At 41.5% G+C, this 21,097-nt stretch overlaps 1 protein-coding gene across 3 annotated transcripts in view; it reads left to right on the plus strand.

The window, feature by feature from the left end:
- LOC128299038 (maternal protein pumilio) overlaps positions 1–21,097 on the plus strand; it is a 104,792-nt gene that overhangs the window by 40,858 nt on the left and 42,837 nt on the right. Inside the window, exons 1-2 of one of the 3 annotated variants that reach the window (XM_053034875.1) lie at positions 140–615; positions 715–1,112. In XM_053034875.1, coding sequence (XP_052890835.1) covers positions 957–1,112 — 156 coding nt within the window. In that variant the 5' untranslated portion in view covers positions 140–615; positions 715–956. Of the gene's footprint in view, positions 1–139; positions 1,113–21,097 lie in introns of those variants that run through there. The other 2 variants (XM_053034876.1, XM_053034874.1) reach the window with 2 other exon arrangements.

The following is a 21,097-nucleotide window of genomic DNA, read 5'->3' on the forward strand; positions in this document are numbered from 1 at the left end:
TGGGCGGACACAGCGGCGGTGTACAAGCGGAAAACAAGGGGAGACGAAGAATACTTCACAACGTCAAAAAGGACGTGGCCAAAATCAAGATCAAGGGAAGCAAAGCAACTGCGCAACGGTGGACAACGTGAAGTGTTAGTGTTTCATGGAGCTGTTCTTTTGTCGATAAAATAGTCGTAAAAAGTCGGAAGAAAATACCAACGCTTCGCATCGACGCTGGGCGCGACTGAGTGGAGTGGTGTGTGTGTGTATGTGTTTGAGTGCGTGTGTGTGTGCATCAGCGCGACAGGAAGTTGGGTGTCGTTTTGTTGCGTTGTGCCCCATTTTGACGGCACTTGTCACCGCGTGCGGTGGTCGGCTGTGTCTACTTCCGCTCCGAGACACACGATCGTGCTGCGAACCGGGGAAAGGAAAGTTTGGCCGTGTGGAATAATAGTGTGAACCGTTGTCATCGGAAGGAATAAAATGGAGCGAGCATAAATCGCCCATCTCCACGTCATCGTACGCATCATTTGATAATTGCTGTTTGCTTGTTGGAAGTGTATATTGATGTTTGATATCGTTGGTTAATGTGGGTTTGCTTGAAGGTGCACAGCATAGGCTTAAAGTGTTTATGTAAGTGTGGCTATACGTGGCTAGGTGTGTTATTGTTAATCCGTTAATGTTTTATATGACGACCTGTAACGGTGTCGATTTCTTCCCCCCTCTATATAGTGCGTTGAGTGTTATTGGAAAATTGTTAACGAAGTGGTGATCGCTACAGCAGGTTAAAAAAAAAAAAGAAGGAATATAAAATTGTTAATATTTTGTGCTGGAGTGCCAGGTGTGAGTGAATTGATATCTCCGTACATCGGGTATATAGTGTGCATTCGGTTACTGTACGAGCGCATCCGACACGTGGCTTTTACTTGGAGGCGCATTAGTATCAGCCGTCGGCAACGTCGCTCGATCGTACGATGGTAGTGCTGGAAGGTGGCACGATGGGGACATCATTGCTGGGCGGTCCATACGCCCAAGGTGCCCCGGCACTCAAGATGATGCAGAAGCGTTACGTTGGTTTGCACCAGTGGCTCAGCCCGATGTGCGCCACCAAGGATCTGAAGGAGCATCTAGTAAGTGTATGCGGGGTTTTGTGGATGTATTTTGGGTGGTTAGGTCTAAGAATTCGGGTGAAGAACTATTTCGAGTTGTAGTAGTTGCAACTTACGGAGTTGTTTTTAAAGTCTTGTATGTTTGTCCAGAGATCCTATTTACCAAGGGTTCAGAAGTCCATAGGTCTATAGAACAAGTCTAATATTTATACTGTAAATGTGAGTTTGAGGACTCCTTGTCTATATCTAGTGGAGATATTGGAGAATTTTGTATTATTTTGACAGTTCTGATGTACTATTATTGCAAGAATTTTTCGGCAATATCAGAAAATATCATGTATAGAGCACATCGTTAAGCTGCAATACTATCTCATCAATTATTTAATCATGTGTGTTAAGGATATCTCGTTACGACGGCAAAATCATCTTTCTTTAGTTTTAACATGTATCAAATGCTGTCTATTATGTTTAATGCTGTGTGACAGAATATCTTCAACCCTCTTTTGTTCCGTAACCTCAAGTCGAAGATATTGAACAACACGTTTGCCACATATTACTCCTTCCAAGCATATCGATCGCTCTGTATTGCTGCTGCATTGAGCAATCGGTTGTAGTGCATCTTGAAGATAGGAAGCCTCTTTCCTGTCTGCAGCATTATTTTAGTCTTGCTACTCCCATCCTACCTGCTACCTGCTTGAATACGACGGAGGGTAAAATAGAAGCTCTTCAATCATCTTATCTAATGAAACCCGTCCGTGTTGAGTAGAACACCTTCAACGCTCACCATGAGTGAGATCAATTATTTCGAGTGGTTTCCGAATATGGTGCCGCCGGTGGACGTGTACCACCTATCAACTATCAACCGTATCGGAAGAAGTGTACCGTTTTCGTGCCACGATAAACAAACACGCCAGGTGCACGCTCTGCAACCGGGCCCAGGAACTTACCCCGCTTGTCCTATTTTATTTAACCTACGCGCGCAATTACTTAAAACCCGTGGACAGTGGAGTAATTGAATGACTTACGATAGGGATCGGAATGGCACGACTGCTAACAAGCCTTCGGTCTCGACCTCGTTGGTTTGTGTGATTTAATGCGGTGGAACGTTTGAACTTCCATTTGGGAGGGAGGGTTCCGAAGGAAAGTGGGTCGGTTTACAAGCACCAGTGTCGAAGAGATGTTTTAAAGGTTTTTTTTTTACTCTCTCCTTACACCACTAATTGAACGATTCAATCGAACAGTGAGGTGCTGACGCACAACAACAGAAAAAAAACATTCGTCTTTATGATCGAAGACCGGCATGTTGGAGAACAGGATGTATCGGACGGGCAAGTGATGCACCCTGTCCATCGAAAGACCCATTATCAAAAAGTAAACACGAACCGTGTGAGAAAACCCACTTCACCGATAATGGATCAATGTGTGTCCCGGTTGGTTCCATACCATCTCTTCAAAACTTATCAGTGCCCTTACGTGTGTGTGTGATCGGGTTCCGCGCGATATGCACCTATTTCGTCATGCATTCGATGCCAATCCGTGCTCGGTAAAATCAATACTTCTCCACAGTATAGGATGATTTTGTAAACATTTTGATGAATAAATGTCATTTACCATTTTGCCAAAAGGAAGCGATGCTGCTGCCGGTGGAAAAATACTGAATAATATTTCTCCATTTGCGTGCGATTCACTTGCTTCCGATTACATTTCTGGAAACTTAAACTGTGTGTAGTGTGCGGGATAAACTTCACTTTCCGCCGCCGTCCGGTCGGGATGGAGAAAATAAATTACATTTCTCAGCAAATCATGGTGCCTTGTGTGTCTGGTAGCCACCGTCGCCGCGGCTGGCCCTTTCTAAGCACGTTAACTCTCAGGACCATCTGTTTGCTTGCCGCACTGCAAGGGGCTAGTTCTTGGCAAAGGCAAACAAACCCACCGCAGAGGGTCGGCTACATCCGACACGAGAGCTAGCTAAAATGCGCATAATGCAATAAAATCTTCTGCGACTCGGAACTCCCTCTGCTCGGCTGCACAGTCATTTGGTGATGGTTTGTCTGTTGCCCGTTTCATTTTTCCTGTTCTCGCTCAAAACGAACATCGTTGCTCCGTGCTATCGTAACATGATGGAGTTATGTTCGTGGGATAGATATCAAATTGCAACCCAACTAGCAATAGCTTCCCTCGGGGTAGTTGCAACTCTTGTAAAGTGTGCCTCTGGATAACACTTTGTTGGTGGTCAAACTAGACCGGACGCGAAATTGGATAACGCGAAGAAGTTTTGCGATGAAAGAAATAAATAATCACACATTTATTCGTTCGTTGCGATGGGAAGCTGAACGCTATTGGTTGAGCTGAAACCCTTATGTATGGTACAGTGTGAAGATGTCTAAAAACACACCCTGGGAGTATATAACATATTTTAGTAAGGCGCCTTCGAGTGACGCATGATGCAATAAATGAATTCCAAAATTTAAATTCAATTTGCATGTGATCTTTGCGCTTTTAGCATCTATCTCCTTACTTTGGGTTTGAGTTTGAGGGAGTACTCTTTTTTTTACAAGCGAGTTCGTGCACTCGTTCACAGTGGTAATCGATAAGGTTTCGAGTTTTCAATACAAAAAAAAACACCATTTGCTAGACAAGCATTTGAGAGCGTTCACGAAACAAAAGCAAAGCACACCTCATTTATGACACTATATACACATTCGCTTAGCATAATAACGCTTAACGCTCCTGCCGCATACGGTACCGTTTGAGTTCGTTTATTTCTTGGCGTGTTTTTGCGTATGTGTGGTGAAAATGGGCAACCGGATCGAAACCGTGTCCTCCCGCCCGGTATCAAGTGTAATAAAATACGACCGAAAAAAGAGCCATCAATTCAAATGACTTTTCGTCTCCGGTGTCCTCCGGATGGATCAGCACATCAGCGGCTTTTATAACCTCTAAACCATCATTCCACCCAGGATATTTTGCTGTCACTGTTGGGTGTTTAAGGAGGAAGCATCCCTACCCTATAGTCCTAGACGCGCTAGTCACATTTCAAACGGTTTATTTCGATGTACTTGCTTGAGTGGAGGCACTGCAATAGGACTACCGCCCTATGGCCGTTCCTCAAAACCGTCTCACAGTGAGGCACACAAGAAGGATTGATTTTTATGTCTGCACATATGACTGCGTACGCGCCCTAGGTGTACCTTGTGCATACTCTGTACTCCGATGGTTTCGATGGTCCACCCGAAATGATACCACTTACGATGCACAAAATGATAGTAACGACGATTGTTTTGCTATATACGCTGAAGGACAATATAGGCGTATGCTCCATTCGAAAACTTTTGATCAAACGCTTTCCTTTAGAGGTGTTTGTCCGCGCGCCCTTCTCACATGGATCGAATTTTTTTTCCTATTTTGTTTGTCTTCGCCAAGTCACCAACGTTAGAGCGTTTGGATACAATTGATTATAACGTCACCCCACTACTCTGGCAACGAGCTGTTGGATGGAGTCAAAATGGTATGAACTTCGTAATGTTGAGGAAATTATGGTTTGTGGTCGGTGAGGAAATGAACCAGCGGCACTGGTGAAGCTCCCATTGGAGAGTCGAGCGGTCTAAGTATGAAACGAGCATACCGTGGCAAACGGACCAAACAAACAAACCGATATCCATATCGTTTAGATATTCTGTCGCCGTTGTTAAGTAGAAGAAGAAGAAAAAAAGGGGGCGGATGAGTTCACATACCAAGCAAAAGTTCGCGGTGGAGCTTGCATATGCATGCTTATCCAACATGTATACACACACGTACCTATATATATATACCCCATCGCTACATGAGGAAAACGCGAAGTATGTTAAAAGAGTGAAGTTCCTTGGTCGAATCGAATTCCGTTCGATTCTTTCATCCATACTGCTGGGAGTTTGCTGTCCAGAAGCAGCAAAACTATTGATAAGTTGTTTCATCGTTGGTGATCGGTTCAATATCCATACACACACACACACACATACAAAGAGAAAGAAAAGCTTAGAACTCATATGATTACCATTTTCGATTCAAACAAGGAATGGATTTTGCGTTTATGCGTTTTCCGGTGACTGTTAGACTCCGTCTCCATCCGACGAAACTGTGGTAGCCATTTTCATGATTCTATTTCTTATGTGGCTTTATTATTTTTGCTATATATTTTTTTGCTGACACGAGCAAAATGGAATACATTGTTCAAAGTGTATCATCCCAAAAGTTTGGTGCTTTTTACTATAGAATTTTTATTTTTTGACGCAACTCTTTGTGACAGAAAATAAAAGTCAAAAAGATAAAAGATCTCGAAATTTTGTACCTTTTTTGGTTATCTAAGAAGTTGAATCTTTTATAGCAGATTTTTGTGTTATAAAGACTTTCATTAAAGAAAGGAATATTCCATAAGTGTTACACATGTTCTCTGGCTATTCTTCATAAATACCGCAAGAGATAAATTGATATTACAACCATGTTGTTTACAAGCGACACATTTTAACGCTGCTATCACCACCATAAATGATATGCGCTTCGTATACGAATGGGAATTCCAACCACATCCCAATTTTGAGCTCATTGTCGTTATCACTTTCCTATTTGGCATGCAAGTTTATAATGTAGTGTGGCCGTCCCTCTAGACGTGATAATTAACCTACAAAAAAGAATGTGTGTGCGTTATCGAGTATGTTCCGCCTTCTTTTTGCCATGTTCTGCAGTTATTGGAATTCCTACTCTACGTATGCATAATGGACGAGCGTATCTCGAGCACTTATCATGCGCCCAATGGTGTACATACAGCTTTTACAAATAGCCTCCTTCTTTGCAAATGAAGTTCAAACTGTCGGTACTGTAGTTAAAATATGATAAGCAGCAGAAGGCAGGAAAGAACGACCACAACACGATTCCCATTACTCATGGCCATGTTTATCAGCATAACTCCGTTGTGTATGTTAACATTTTGTGCTTTGTTTTCGATGACGCAAATAGTTTACATTGGGAAAGGGGATTTCCACCGCATGTTTATTCAAATTTTGACTGACATGCGATTGTTACCGTTTTTTCCGTACGCGTGCGGAGTTCTGGGTGGTGTATCGAAAGTTTGGAGACATTTTTGTTGTTGTACCTAGTTTTGGAACCGATTTGATATTATCTCATTCATTATACCTCAAGTGACACGTAATGCCTCAAATAATTCTATGCAAGCTCTAATGCGCTTGGTGTTAAACTCTTCTTAATTCGCTCAGCATCTCGATTACCAACGTAACCTTGGTGCAAATGTGTAATGGATTTTTTATGTGAGTAGTTAAGGGTAATGCGATGGAGATGGAATCGAAACCATCCGAATGGACCAATTACACACGATTCCTAACGATACAAACACGTATCCGTTCGGTGGCGCTGAGTATGAGAAGTTTAATTGTATCAAGCATCACTAACAGATGCATCACTCGCGCCCGCGCGTACAGAAACTTTGTCTTGTGCGTTGTACGATGCGCATTCCATTTTCCGGGTTGGTGACTTCCACGAGTTCAGAATGAATTTCGCCAACTCCTCGTCGAATGTAGCAAAACCCGATACTCACCGCCACTCGCAAATGGAAGATAAAGTCATTAAAACTGGTTGAGTTTAACGTCAGGCAACGAGGAGGAGTCTCCATTTTGCAAATGTCTACTTTTAGCAACATTGAAATGAACGGGTCGAACGTTGTACACTTGCAAACGGGACCCGTTTTTGTCCCGTTGCGGGGTACAACGGGAAACGAAGGGTTAAGAAATCGATTCCTAAAAGTTCCTTACAGTGTCAATGCAACAAAGTTCGCAAATCTGGCTGCTCTTCGTTGAAGGATAAAAAAAAATAATAATGGAAATATAAGAGTGAAGGGCGTTGGACAGCAGCTATGTTGTAAACGGCCATGTTGAGGATGTTAAAATTCGCTTGGTAAAAGTTTGATGAGCGAACTTTCTTTAGGGATGGAGCTTTGAAACCGAAAGGACCGTTTTCTTGCCACCCGCTTCTTCTGAACAAGGGCATCCAACGTAAAAACTAAGTTTTTTTTTTTTTACTGAAACACTCCTACCATATGATCTATCTCTTCTTTCTGCCGTTTCTGGCTCCGTCAAGATGTTATGGTAATGCTTATCAGAACTATTTTCTGATAGCGTGCGCACTCTTTCGTGGTGAGGGAAATTGACTTCATGAACGTGTTTAGATTATTTTTTAATGAAAATGTTACAACTTTTTGAAAGTTGGTAACATAGTTTGCTTACGTAATTTATCTGTTCACATGCTTTATGGTTGTTTAATGTGACGCAAAAATGTCTGTCCTAAGCCTTTTTACGGTTTTTTGTTAAATTTAAAGCCATTTTAAAAAAATGTTTAAATGTTCTTCGGTACGATATGCCATAATCTGCTATTGCTTTAAAACATACCTTACACATTCCGCTCCATTTCCTTTTATTCCATTCAATGTCCTGTTTTTGACATAAGCAGGAACTTTTTAAAGCAGGGAGAGACAGGCTTATTTGTATTTGCTACAGGAAAACCATCATTAGCTTAGTTACTATTTTCCCTCACTGGTAATCGCAAACAACCGCTTCCGTTGAAGCCACAAAAATGTTTCATCCATTCGAGTCTATCGAAGAAAATCTGTGGCTAAAAGGAAAAGAAATTCAGATAACGCCTTATCTTCGAATTTCTCTAGCTTCTGCGTGAAAAGCACCACAAGCTATGTACTAAAGTTGCACTGCTTTGAAAACTTCGTTACTAGCTGGTGTGGTGGTGTAATCGTTTCATTGATCGCGTTGCTACCAAACGCATCGCAAGGGTTCCGATATTGCCTCGCAAGAATGCTTTACAGATAGAATGTTCAGCGAACCCTCCCGTTCCTGGAATTTAAGCACCGTGCGTGATTCTACAGAGAGATGGAGGTATCGTGCAATCCATCCTTACGCCCCAGCAGCCTGGTGGTTTAGTCGCTCTGAAGAATGTTTTTGCTGGCTCAAGTCCACCAGACAGGAAACGTCCTAAGAAATGGAGAGAGATAGATTGGTGTTGGTGCACATGTTGCGAGGGGGTAGGTAATAGAATTTTTCCCATTTGGGCATCCCTTTTTCATGTTTCTTGCATTTCCTGAGTCGGATTGTTGTTTGAGAAATAGTTTATACTCTCACGACCAAGGCATCAATCGTGAATGTAATAGAAAGTTGATGAAATGTCACCGACACGTGAGAGGTTTTTAAACCCACATTAATTCTCGTTAATTCACATTAATTCTTTGCATATTTTTTGCAAAACTTTTGTGAATCAGTGAAAGTTGTTTAACAGATATTTTCATTTGCTTCGTCAATTTGCGTGATTTATTTTAATATTTTCTTTTATGTTATGGTGGATATAGAAAGTTTTGCAAAGCAATTTAAAACGATTGTGTTATTATCATATTTTAGAAAATATTTTGTATTCAATACAGCATAAGCTCCATCTCAGCTTAAGCTACGTACTTTAATCGTTGTTAGATATTTACATCTACTCATCCTCATCTCAACATACTGTTGAAATGAATTGACAAATCATACTGCAGCATATCGCCGTTGAATGGGCGCTTGTGTGATTCATTCTGCAGGGTGAACGAAACCTGATTTACCATATTTTGCTTGTCGGGGTAGTTGGGTGTGTTTGTATTATCAGTTAGAACGCCCATGGAGCACTGAACCGACTGGTTTTGTATATTCTGGAGAAGCCATGACACTTTGATGTATTACTAGGGGGTTGGGTTTCCTGCTGTGTTGGTTATTTTTTGTTTTGTTTTGGATATTTTTTCGGTGTATGTGTGCTAAAGCGAAGAAGTATGATGCGTGCCCACGCTATAATTTTTACTCTAAACAAAGCGGATTACGAAAAGCGAAGATATTCAAGACGAAAACTGTGATACTATTTGCATAAGAGCCCCTAATCAAACGGAAGGTCAATTCAATATTGATGTACAAAAAGTGCAAAGCATAAATATTTTTATCATTTTCGTTGAAGTGTTATGAATAACGAGAAACTCAACTGTTGAATTTCTTATTTTGTTTTTCTGTGCCATATGTTGAATTTTTGAATAAACTTTATGAATCAATCGTGTTTTGTCAATCAATATTCCTCCTTTAACACCATTTCAATTTGACTAAGCTGTAAAACAAACGACGCTAGACACAAAAAAAACATCTTCAAAAGATGTTGGTCATGAAGGTAAAACACATTGCCACGTGGTTGTTTGATCTTTTGGTGTGTCGCGCCCCTCAAGACAGACGCGCAGCAGCCCGGAAGTAATCGACAGACCGAAGATGGCATCGAAAAGATCAAATGGCGTTTGAAGTTCACGGCTTTCTCTATCACTCACTTTTCTTGCTGATGTGTCATTACGCTGTGTGCGGCGGGAGTTATTTTTTCCCCCTGCGCAAAGGTGCGCTTTCACGCTGCGTACCATGTGGAGTTTTTGGGACGCGATGGATTCTCAAGTGGAAGCAACCACTTGCCAAAAATAAAACAAAATGTTGTGCATTTCGAAGCGGTGAAAAGCTTTCGTTTTATGGCATCATTTTACTCACATTTATTTACATTACCGTTTATGATGCTTGGATGACAAAATTTTATTATATTTTTTTAAATAACATGTGTACACAGCAGTAACAAAATGTTTCAATCAATCAGTTAGTTTATATTGCTTGTGTAAAGATTATATTCCACTATGCAATCGTTTGCTTCGATGTTGTCACGATCTCAATTTTCTATGTGTGTTTTTCTGTGTACATTACACTGTAATAGATTTTTATTCCTATCATATTATAATGTGCCATGGGTTACTGAATTCTATTACGTGTAACACATCAAACACGATGCAATCTACAAAACGTCAGACAAATGAGTCAGCCACCGCTATCATCCGCGGGGGCATTATGCGATGTATCGATGTAATGTATGGAAAAATTACTTTGCATCATAATTTGCTTCAGCCTTGCGCGTTGCTCGTTTCCGCATTTGACGTAAGGAAACGGAATCGCACCTTTTGCTCTCGATTGGTGGTGCAAATAACGATTGTGCGTATAACAATGTAAGTGAATTGAATTAATGAAATAGTTTTGAAAAAAAAAAAATACCACCATAAGTAATGTATCTCCATGTACGGAATAAACAATTCATCATAGCTTTATCTGTTGTTGTTGTACGAAAAGTTGCACCGAGCGCTTAGTTTTTATGCATTAAGATGCAGTGACATTTTGATCTCATTGTTGCTCGTTGTTGTTTTCAGTTTCAGTATGAGTTGTACCGCTTGTTAGTAAGTTCGTCGGAATAGCATACGGTCGGTTGACATTTGAGATGTTGAGGGCGCTCTAATGTGCACTCTTGCTCACACATCGTTTAATGTCATACAGTTCCACTCGCCGAGAAAAAGCTTCGAGACAGAAACACACAATCAGAAGCACATTGCACTTGCACACGGAGTGGTGACAACATGCAAAAAAGCAACTACTCCCTCCCTTCACCTGCCATACGCGGTCAGGTTGGTGTGTATCATGTTCTAGCATAAATGTGCACACTGAACTTATTCTTATGATTCTGCACCGGAGCACAAAATGGTTCGGAGGAGCGTTTGAAGGGAACGAAACATCACCATTGCCACGAACGGCTGTGTCATCTTCCACCGTAAAGCACGTCATTGTCCTTCTTGGTTTTTAGGGACGTCGACACCATATCGCAGCCACAGAAAGGGACCGAGGAAATGTCATTATATGGTACTAATGTAATATTAACACGTATTAAAACATGTAGACGTGTAGACGTTCGTGCGCGAAGAAGAACAGAGAAGAGGGAACAACAACAACAACGGCGGTGTAGTAACTTTCCATCGAGAACAACTTTTTCCACACAAAGGGCTTCCAGATTCGGTTGGCAATTGGAGGCGAGAGTAACATACACACAGTATCATTTCCGGTCTGGGAAGGCAACCGTGTTACCGGCAGTATAGAATCGGTTTAAAATGGTTTAGCTAAATGTATCCCCCGACTAATGTTCCTTACGAGAGTCACAATCTTGTGCTGGTTTAAATAAAAAAGGAGTTGTTGGGTTGCACCAACGATGTTCAGTCAACTTTGCAAATCGAATCAAATTGTCAAGCATATTTGGGGACTGATGTTGTCGCTTTTACGTCACTCATAGCCGAAGTATCCGTATACTTTGATGTGTTCACTGTGATGTGTATCAGTGTTCGCAGTAAAGGCTTTCTCTCTTTCTCTCCTTTTCCCATTGAACTTACCATGATCTCTTACACACAAAGTCTTGCACATTAAAAGCAATTCACCCGTCGTGATGGGAAGCTGTGCAGAATAATGGAAAAGTTTAAGCCCAGAAATGTTAAAACACATTCTTCATCGACGGGAAATTTAATTATCGATCGAAACCCGATGTACTGGGAAGTTGGTTAATATCATTGGGGTAGAACGGCAAACGTGCTTGGCGCATCCTGCCGGATTTTGACGTTGCTGTCCCATCAATGAACTCTCGTAAGCTGAAATTGCACTCAGGATGCGCTTATAATAGATGCTATGATTGCGTATTTCTGCTTGTTTTACCATTGTTTTTTTATGTTTATATTCTATATAAGGTTGGTACAATCTTCAAATGCGTGTTTTCTTTCGATTCGTGTTTTAATTATTTTCATCTCAGTTTTAAAAACAACCACATTACTTGTGTTAAGTTCGAAACATTCTGCAGCCCAAAACAGTGCCAGTAATTTCCATGAAAGACTTCTATTAACAGCAATTTCCCCATTGTAATTGCCTAACTGTAGTAAAAATGGTATGCTTTCACCCTTAGAAAAACCATTTTTATCGCCCTCTATTGTTCTCTTCAGAACCTTCCATATCAACGCATTAGCTAACAATTAATTTCTTTTGTTTTTTCTCCTTCCTTTCAGGTAAGTTCCATAACTTGAACGGGTCGTGCGGTAGTAGTAAGTACGCAAGAAGTACCTCGAGTGCCACCTACCGGTGTTTGTGTGTGAGGAGCGCGTATGAGAGTGGTGGGTATATTGCGAAGAAATTAAGAATGCGCCAGATGAATTAAATAAAGCGGCACCTTCTAGTGTGCTAACGAGACCCATATTTTCGCACTTGCCGTGCGAGAGATGCGTGTTAGATGAAAGGCAAAAAGGGCGGTTCATCTTAGATGAAACAGAAAAAAAATCCTTGATCTTTTGTTCCCAACTTTTGCACCGCGTGATGTTTGCCGCGGTAAGAAGAATAATTAAGTTGGCAAAGTATGCGAATGCCTTTTTTCTTCCTTTATCGCCTTTTGCAGTGGTTCATTGTTGGCATAATGCTTACCATATTTTAACTTATGGTGCTCTATTTCGAATCATTCTCGCGCATTAATGGAGACACCAGAAAGAGATTGCAATAAGATTGAGGTTTGCTTTTCGATGAGTTCACTGCGTGATGTCGAATTGATCCAATTTTGTAAATTTTTCAAGTAAACTGCGGAACTACTCCGAGCTTTAATTTTTGGTTTAAGCTGTGGTGTTACTTCTTGGAAATCTGTAGAAACCACGTATGAAAGTTATTATAAAACTTACGATAAGCATAAAAAACATAAGAACTTACGCTGCTAAGTAATAATTATGTATATATTTGATATATATATCTGATGTATTTATATGTCTCTGGGGGATACCTCTGTTAATGGAATACCGGAGTAATCTCCGGTTTTAGTGAATTAGTCCGAATTAGTGAATTAGAAACTGAAGTCCGAAGTATTCAAAACAAACCAGTGTATTATAATCGACTTTGAATTTTTTTTTCGAAGTCGAAACTGCAGCTTTAGCGTATCGCATTCGTAAATCCCAACGCCTGAGTTCCCATCGCTAGTGCTGATGTAGGTAAAGCCTTGAACCTGGTTACAAAATGATCTGTCGTTCCGATCGTGCATATCTGTCCAAATTACTCATTTACTGGTAAGACGCTTTGCGGTCCTTCAATTGTTCTTCCACACATACTGAGCCAAAAATCCTTCTGAGTGAGTACTGAATTTATATAAGTTGTGTCTACTATCCATAGTAGCTCTGTATATTTTACTATCCTGTAGCAAACGAGATAATCACAAGGATTGACGCAATTTGTGTTTTCTCACTGTTTCACTTGTAACGAATTTCACATTACGGTGGTGGCGTTTATCGCGTAACAGTATTGGGAAAAGCGATCCTTCGTGATGATGCAGCAGAAGACGATACAACAATGATGACGGTGATGAGCTTCCGTCCCTGTAGCCGATCTCTTTTAAAATAGAAATCCAAACGTCCAGCGTTTTGAGCAAAAAAGTGTGTTTTCATACTGTCACACAGTATGTGTGTGTCCTTTTTGTACACCGGCAGCGTGTTGGACATGATGTTTGCGCTGTTTGGTACCTTTTCTATCCTTTCCATATGGTGGATACTGTGACTCTACTAGTTACTACCACACCGGGCGTACGGTGTTATCACAATCACCCGAGCTCTCCTCTAGTATTACCGCGCGTGCTACGGACAGAGGAGTGGCCCTCAAGGATAACGATAATGGCTCGGGGTGTGTGTAATAATGAAATGCCGCAACCGAGTCCTGTCGTTTCGCTGCCCGGCTGTCCACCAACACACACTAACATCATTGTGTTCGGGTTGGTTTGTGTGGAGGAGTGGTGATACTATTCACACCCAGTCGTTATTTTATTTCGTCCCTTTGCCTTACCTCCTCAATACAAAACACGTCACCGTCGGCGAGCTGTGTGTCCTATCTGTGTGTTGATTGGCGCCATGTTATGGGTTGTGGTTCTTTTTTTTTAACTTCTCGTATCCTTTGCGATTCCTTTACTACACAGCACTTCGGATGTGTTGAGCAAGTCCAACCACCCGGGGTCGATTAGCGCCGCGTGTCCTTGGCATGTCCATTGCTTGCGTTGGCTGATGGTGCCTTTTAGAACAGATACGCGTTCCATGTCTGCTTTCTACTTTCTACGCTATCGGTTCGGTTGGCATTACTTATTTATTTGTCCATTTTTTTACGTTGACTGATGATGGAAAAAGGACTGCACGAACATTAGGCAAACAAGTGAGTAGCAGCAGGGGGCAGTCGGTGTGGTAATGTCCAGGGAGGAGAAGTAAGCAATAACATTAGGACGCAATCGAACGGCAATTGAGAAATTTTCCGATAGAACTCCTTTATGATAGAGACGTGAAGTGCGTGAGGAAATTTGGAAATGGGATATTCCTAGATTTGTAGTAGACATTCGAGGTTTTTGGGACCTTTTCTTCATCGCAAAGTGAAGACGATTAAGTGACCGCCAACTTATAAATGCGATGAAGTGCTTTTTGATAGCACCGCTTTGGTTGGAACTGTTTGGAGTGAACGATCATTCAAAAAACAAAAAACTGAGTGTATAAGAACACTTTGTGTCTTTCAGGACACACGAAAATGTAATTGTATATTGCTTTAATGGACGCTCGCAATCAATTGACGTTGATCAATGAGGAGCAGACAGAAGCAAACAGTACCACTCGGAAACGGGCTGTCGATACTGTTCCCTAATCCCACTCAATGATTGCGTTTACTCATTCAATCCATTTCCTGTGCGACACCATCCCGAAACTAGCGCCCACGCAGCACTGGAGAAGCTCGCTCGAAGTTAATGGATATTTAAGCAAATATTGCCCATAAACATCCCTTGCGACGACACGAGGACTCGTGATCATGTTCGTTCTCGTTATGAAGCAGCTATCGGGAAACGACTGGGAGCATCACTTATGCTCAGTTAAAAACTCACCCATCATCATAAGCTCTTACTCATTTGCTTACACAGCACGAATGGGGGGTTTTTTGTTGCGAAAATGCGATAGGAGTTGTGGTGTGGATATGGGAAAAGTGTCCCAAGGCTAGTGGCAAAGGATTGAAATTTAATCTGCCCTATCACTCACGGAAGCAAAGTAACGATATTGGAATGCATGTTCATAATGCTTGGAAAATGATGTCTGGAAGATACGTGTTTCATTCGGAATCTAATTTCCATACAGTGTATCTAATGGGGTCCTATCATGGCTCCAATTTGATTTTTACATTTGTTTTGACGTTTTGAAGTGTTCTGTATTTACTACTTGAACTAAAATATTAGTTCAAAGCATCTGCTCAAGATTTATCTAAGAAATTCTCAAAGTTATTGGGGAAATTATTTTTATGTATCCCTTGATGTAGAATTTTTAATAAACATTTGTTCCAATGTTTAAGTCGTATGATTTGCTCTCCACAGTTTCAAGTAGATGATCACAAGAATTTCTTCAGAAAATTAAATCCTAATTTCATTAATTTACTGATCGACATCTGTCCGATTTTTAGACAGAATTCCGTCGTTCAGCCTTCCTAATTAAAACTACCATTGACCTCAACATTTGAGTTACAACATTTACACCAGAGTTTACATCAGAAACACATTTTCACTCCCTTCTGTCCGGATATTTCTGCACCTCAATCGGGGCAGTAATCTCTCATATTTTACACCGCGTATTTCCCTTCTCGCTAAATCGAGCAGCTTCATTTGTGGTGCGCATTTGTATTGCGTTTTGGAAATTGGTGGCAGCAAATTTGTGTATGCAGATTTGATTTGCCATCGTCGCAAAAAAAAAACAAACAAACTCCAAACTCCTCCGTGAACCTGAAGAGAGCAACATGAAACTTTCATCTGGCGAATGTAAAATAGGACAACGGCGCTGTGTACGATATGGTTGGTGGCTTTTGCTAGTGTGTAGAAAGCCCTAGAAAAGTCATTGAAAAAAACAGGCTATGAATATTTTACCGCATGCCATCACCACACTCACACATACACACACACACAATGCGTCCCTTCTTCACCGTTCACCAAGCGAGATAGAAAAGCTTTCCTCTGGTGGGCTGCATTCCCTTCTGTGTTCGCTTCGATAACGACGGCGATGGTGGTTCAGCGTTTACTTCATCGCTTGTCTCGCACGGTGTAACGTGTTTTCTTTCTTACTTTGCAATAGCCGGATGGTTTGGACAGAATCGCTACTTGGCTCTGGTTTTCCCCCCAGCACGAGCTTAGATTTTTGCATAAGTAGATGCATTGTAAATCGCTTGTTAACGCAAATGCTTGTTTTGTTCCACTTACTCTTTGAGAGTGTGTGTGTGTGTGTCTTCTATCTGCATCTGTTTGATTTTGTCCCTTTGAAGATTCAGATTGGATTTAGGGATTTTAAGCAGACGTCCACACAGGAGGCACCACAGATTTGGTGTAGAATTTGCCAGAATTGCATGTTGTTTTTTTGCTCTTTATGCTTTGCGATCATGCTTTTTTGGCGTGTAATACAAAGCATGATTGTTTTCTCCACCCATCATACGTGCAATGTTTATATGAATATTGTCTAATGCGCATGCTAATATACCAAGAATCCTTTAAGCGTATAAAACCGGCAGTAGTAGCGCTTATTCTCCGGATTATGTGATGTTCCCCACAGGTGTAAACCTGTAAGCGAAGAGCAAAAAGATCATCATGTTCCGGGCTGTTCGTTTAAACCCGGTTGACTGACTCCTAACGCCTAACGTCGCACACCTTCCACCGGTATAACCAGGGGGGGGGGTCTTACGAAAGCTTCCCGTTTGTGTACTGCTGGTGGGGAGATTCTAACGGGTTCGTCGTGCCGGGAGAAGGGTGTTCTTGCTACCTTTCCTGTCTTTTTCAGGTTTTCTTCCCAGCCCTCAATTACCTCAAACTATCGTGAGGAACGGTTTTAAGGTTTGCCGACCCAATGTCGCTTCCATTAGCTTCCTCCCGTGTCGTCCCGTGGGATAGTGGGGCTATTAGACGTTTGGGGAACGGTAGGGTGGGGTTGATGTTGCCGCCCTGGGTAATGATGGCGCAATCTGAAGTACAGTTATTTTTATGCAGTCCGTTATTATGAAACGCTTCTCTCGTTAAGGTCGCAACAACGTGCAAAACGACGCTATCGGGAAACTGGATGGGTGACTACCGAATGCATCGACCGAGAAGGCAAACCAAGAAGGAAGGACTGGCGGAAAAGAACTTAGTTGACGCGGCCGAATTGGGTGGGATGGGAAGGGGGTCCTGGGGTGGCAATGGGAGAGTAAATGTTTACAGTTTGTGTTTGTGTGTTTGTGTGTAGAGTGTGCATCATTAGCGTGTCCTGAAGATGATAACACCGACCTTCTGTGACTCCCCACGACCAGTTCCAGGACACTGTCGAGTGCGGGGTTAGTTGCATGCACTCGCGGCCCAGCATAGCAGCAGTTCTGTATTATTCCCGCTCGCTGTATGTGTGCGTTCGGGGTTTCTCGAGCGCCAAGAGTTTGTTGCAGGTTTGTGTAACAGTGGTTGTAACTGTGCGGTGTATAACTTAAGGGTAAAATTCTCCCGCATAAAAGAAAAAGCTCATTTAAATTGAAGCAATCATTAACCGCAATACAACGGTGCATTTGTGCGGTTGATAGATGGATGGACAGTGGAACAAGGGGCAGCTGCTAGGAGTGGGTGGGTGAGCCCCCCGCATGGGGGGTATGGGCAGCACCGGCATCCAACCATTGGTGTTGAAAAATTGTGTCGGAGCTGTGGCGGAGCACAAAACCTCTTCGGCGGGATTGGCGGTTGGGCGATGTGAGATGTGTCCTCGATTTCATTTCCTTCTTTCGGTGCACCTTTTTTCTACCTTTCCCCTGCCAAACGGGAACAACTTCTGCCTGATGGTGGGTTTTTCTCCAAACACGGCGAAGTCGCGCGTTTCCTTGTCTTCTCGCTCTTGCCTCTATTTTTCCGCCAAGTCTTTCCCGGTGTTCGATCTTTTAGTTGGCCCATTTAACGGTGTTATTTTTTTTTAAACGATGCGCATGGTGTGCATCTTCGTTACGGGAAGCTTCCAATGATGGTGCTTCCACCCGAAACGTAGTAATGTGGCGCAATTCTCAGGTGATGCAAACGACAGACGGAGCGTAGTTGATTATTTCCATTAGTTTGTCTACCGGGGCGCATGAGGATGCGAACTTAACCATTATTTGAAAAACTGGTTTTTGGTGGCTCCAGTTTTGCGGTAACGGTGTGCTGATGTTGATGTACGTTGTGCTGCGGAACTGCCTTTTTGCACCATCGTCACGGTAGATATGTATGTTCCAAGCAAGAAGCATCTTGTGTGAAAATGGTCTGAAGTTGTTTCCGCCTGGCGATGCTTAAATTTCCTGCTCTAATACGGTTATTTCATGTGTTGGGTTAGCGCTAAAACCATCAAAATGTAAGATGCATTTTCTGATATGTATTTCAGTAACTTATAGGATAAGGTTGACGGTTCTTTGAGATATTTTTGTTTACTTATTATTTTGAGGTATATATATATATCTTGAGGTCGAATATTATTTTAAATTTAAATATTACAAGATAAAGCAATCATTCTTTATCCTTAAATCCTTGTGATTTATATAAAAAATGCATGTCTTGACCGTATACTTCACAACGAAAACAAAGGAAATTATAACAAACCTTAAATCTATCCCCCAACCGTTGTATCTTGCATTTTTGCGTCGAGTGTCCTCCTTTTTTATGTTGATGCATTTAATGCCGATACCAAAACAACCAAAGTTTGCCAACTGGAGTAGTCGTGGGTTGCGTTTGAATCGGCTCTTGCATTCTCTTTCTCTGTTAGCTGTTGGTTGTTGCACGCTTTCCAGTTTCTCGTTCTTTAGGTTGTGCGTGGTTGATCTGACAGTTTTAACGCACCGTGTATCGAGTTTGAGAGAATCGAAATCGAGAGAAAGACCGACCGAGAAGACACCACCGATTGTTGTGCCTCGAGTACCGTTACGTTGACCCGATTATATAATGGTGGCGATCATGTTGAGCAGGGTGGTTTGCGCGCGGGGTTTGATACATTCATGGGCTACGTCGTCCATATTATACATAAGGCTCGATCGCGAGCGAAACAGGGGTGGTAGATCCCCGGGTGTGGAACCTCAACCAGAGTTCGTTCACACTGCCCGCTCTCTACAACATCTTGTGCATGCGTATGCGTGAGTATTGTTGTGAAGAAGATGTTAAAAATGGAAGTCAAGTTCAGGCTTTGCTTTGTATATACATTTATATCGCACCCTACTGCCTCGTATGTGCTTTATTTGTTACCTTTCAGTTGTTACAAATTCTCTATTTAATGTGTTATGAAACTGATCTAAATTTTTAAGGAAATTAATTTGCTTCGTATGAGTATTAACATAGCCAAACGATCATCTGGCTTTCTAATCTTCTACGTATTCTTAGACTGAAAATGTAAACACTTGAAACGGAAGAAAATCTTACCTGGGAATCAGATTAATCTAAAAGAATTAACTCATACATAGCATTGACCTCCTATCGTCGTCCGTTTTCGTGGGACACCCGATTGACCTGGTTTCCGGTCGATCGTACTCGGCGAAAGCCCAGTGAAGGCAAAGATGCTGAACGCATTTATTTATTTATTTATTTGTTTATCTTCGTTCGGTTACTTGAGTTGAATATTTAGACTTTCTCTTAGGAATCCCATTTAATTTTTTTCCGCATATAAGGCATATAAACATACACTCACACATTTTCGTGTGAGGTTGTTGTCTTTTCTTCCTTGTTCTCTGATGTGGTATGCTCGCTTGTATACTTTTTTCTTAATTTTTGGCCGAGTTCCGTTAGACTACTCTGTTCCCAAATGAGCGGAAAGCGGAATGATTTTAAAGCTTTTTTTATTATTCTTTTTATATACTCTGCTCTCTGTAATACTGAAACAGCTGTGTAGAGGAAACGGAATTGTAATGAAGATCACGCGAGATTGCTAGTCAGCTTGCCGTGCGTTCAACAATAGGTCAGCTGCCTGGTCAGCTTATAAAAGAGTAATAATAAAATAAAACTAAATCGTGTTTGCAAAATGCGAACGCAAACGTAAAAATGGTGTCAATGGGGATGATTTTCTAAAAGACAAGCTAAAGAGTTAAAAGTGGTGCTGTTGTTAAATCTTCCAATCGATAGAGAAAGCATGACGTATCTGAATGCTCACCATGAACCTTTAAAATCTTGTATTTAAATTATGCAAGAAGACACGTTGGAAATTTTTGCCTGATCGATGGTTCAAAAAGTTTGTTATTTTTCCTCAAAACCAGACACGATTCGCTCGAACTCTGAAATGCTATTCGAAAATGTGTTTTCACCACGATCGGTGCAGCATCCGGTGTACCGAAGCGAGTAAAATCGATAGAAAGCAACATATATTCGTCATAGCTCGATTGTTTATTATTGGTGCCACCCGGTCGGCCGGTCGTTCGGTTTCGATTCTCAATGTTCATGCATGACCTCGTAAAAATGGTGTGTGTGAGTGTGTTTTTATTTTAGCAAACCGTACAAAGAATAACCTCACTGTAAGCAGATAAGTTGCGTGGTGCTGCGTAGTAGAATGCAGTAGGAGTGATGTGATATGCTGCTACTACTACTGCTACTACTACTAACACGTTTGCTGATGGTACATCTTCAGTCTAACGACTCTACACCCACCGACGTTGACGTTTTCGAACCATTTCGACGGTGTCGGTCGACCAGTGTCTCCTGCATGGTGGTTCTGGTACTGAACGATTGCATGACTTCGAGGATGTTTGTCTTGAACTGTGAAATCTACTATCTATTTGTTCTCATACTTTCCATTTCTTGTTCCATCGCCCTCTGGTATTACATTGCGTCAGTGTGCTTGATGTGTAATGTATTTTTACAGACCAGAATGACGTACAGCAGAATGGTTGCAGGCAACATTTATTTTTGATTGTAAAAATTTTCGTTTAAATTACAAAATGTTCAAAATTGTTACCTCTAAAACATTGATAACAACAGCTATGCGAAATACATTGTAATAGCATGATATATTTAGATGGTTTTCTCATCATATACCTGACCCGGATTGGTGGGCATTTAGGTGAGTTTGCATT

Source organism: Anopheles moucheti, chromosome 2 (assembly GCF_943734755.1).
Source record: "Anopheles moucheti chromosome 2, idAnoMoucSN_F20_07, whole genome shotgun sequence".
Classification (NCBI taxonomy): Eukaryota; Metazoa; Arthropoda; class Insecta; order Diptera; family Culicidae; genus Anopheles; species Anopheles moucheti.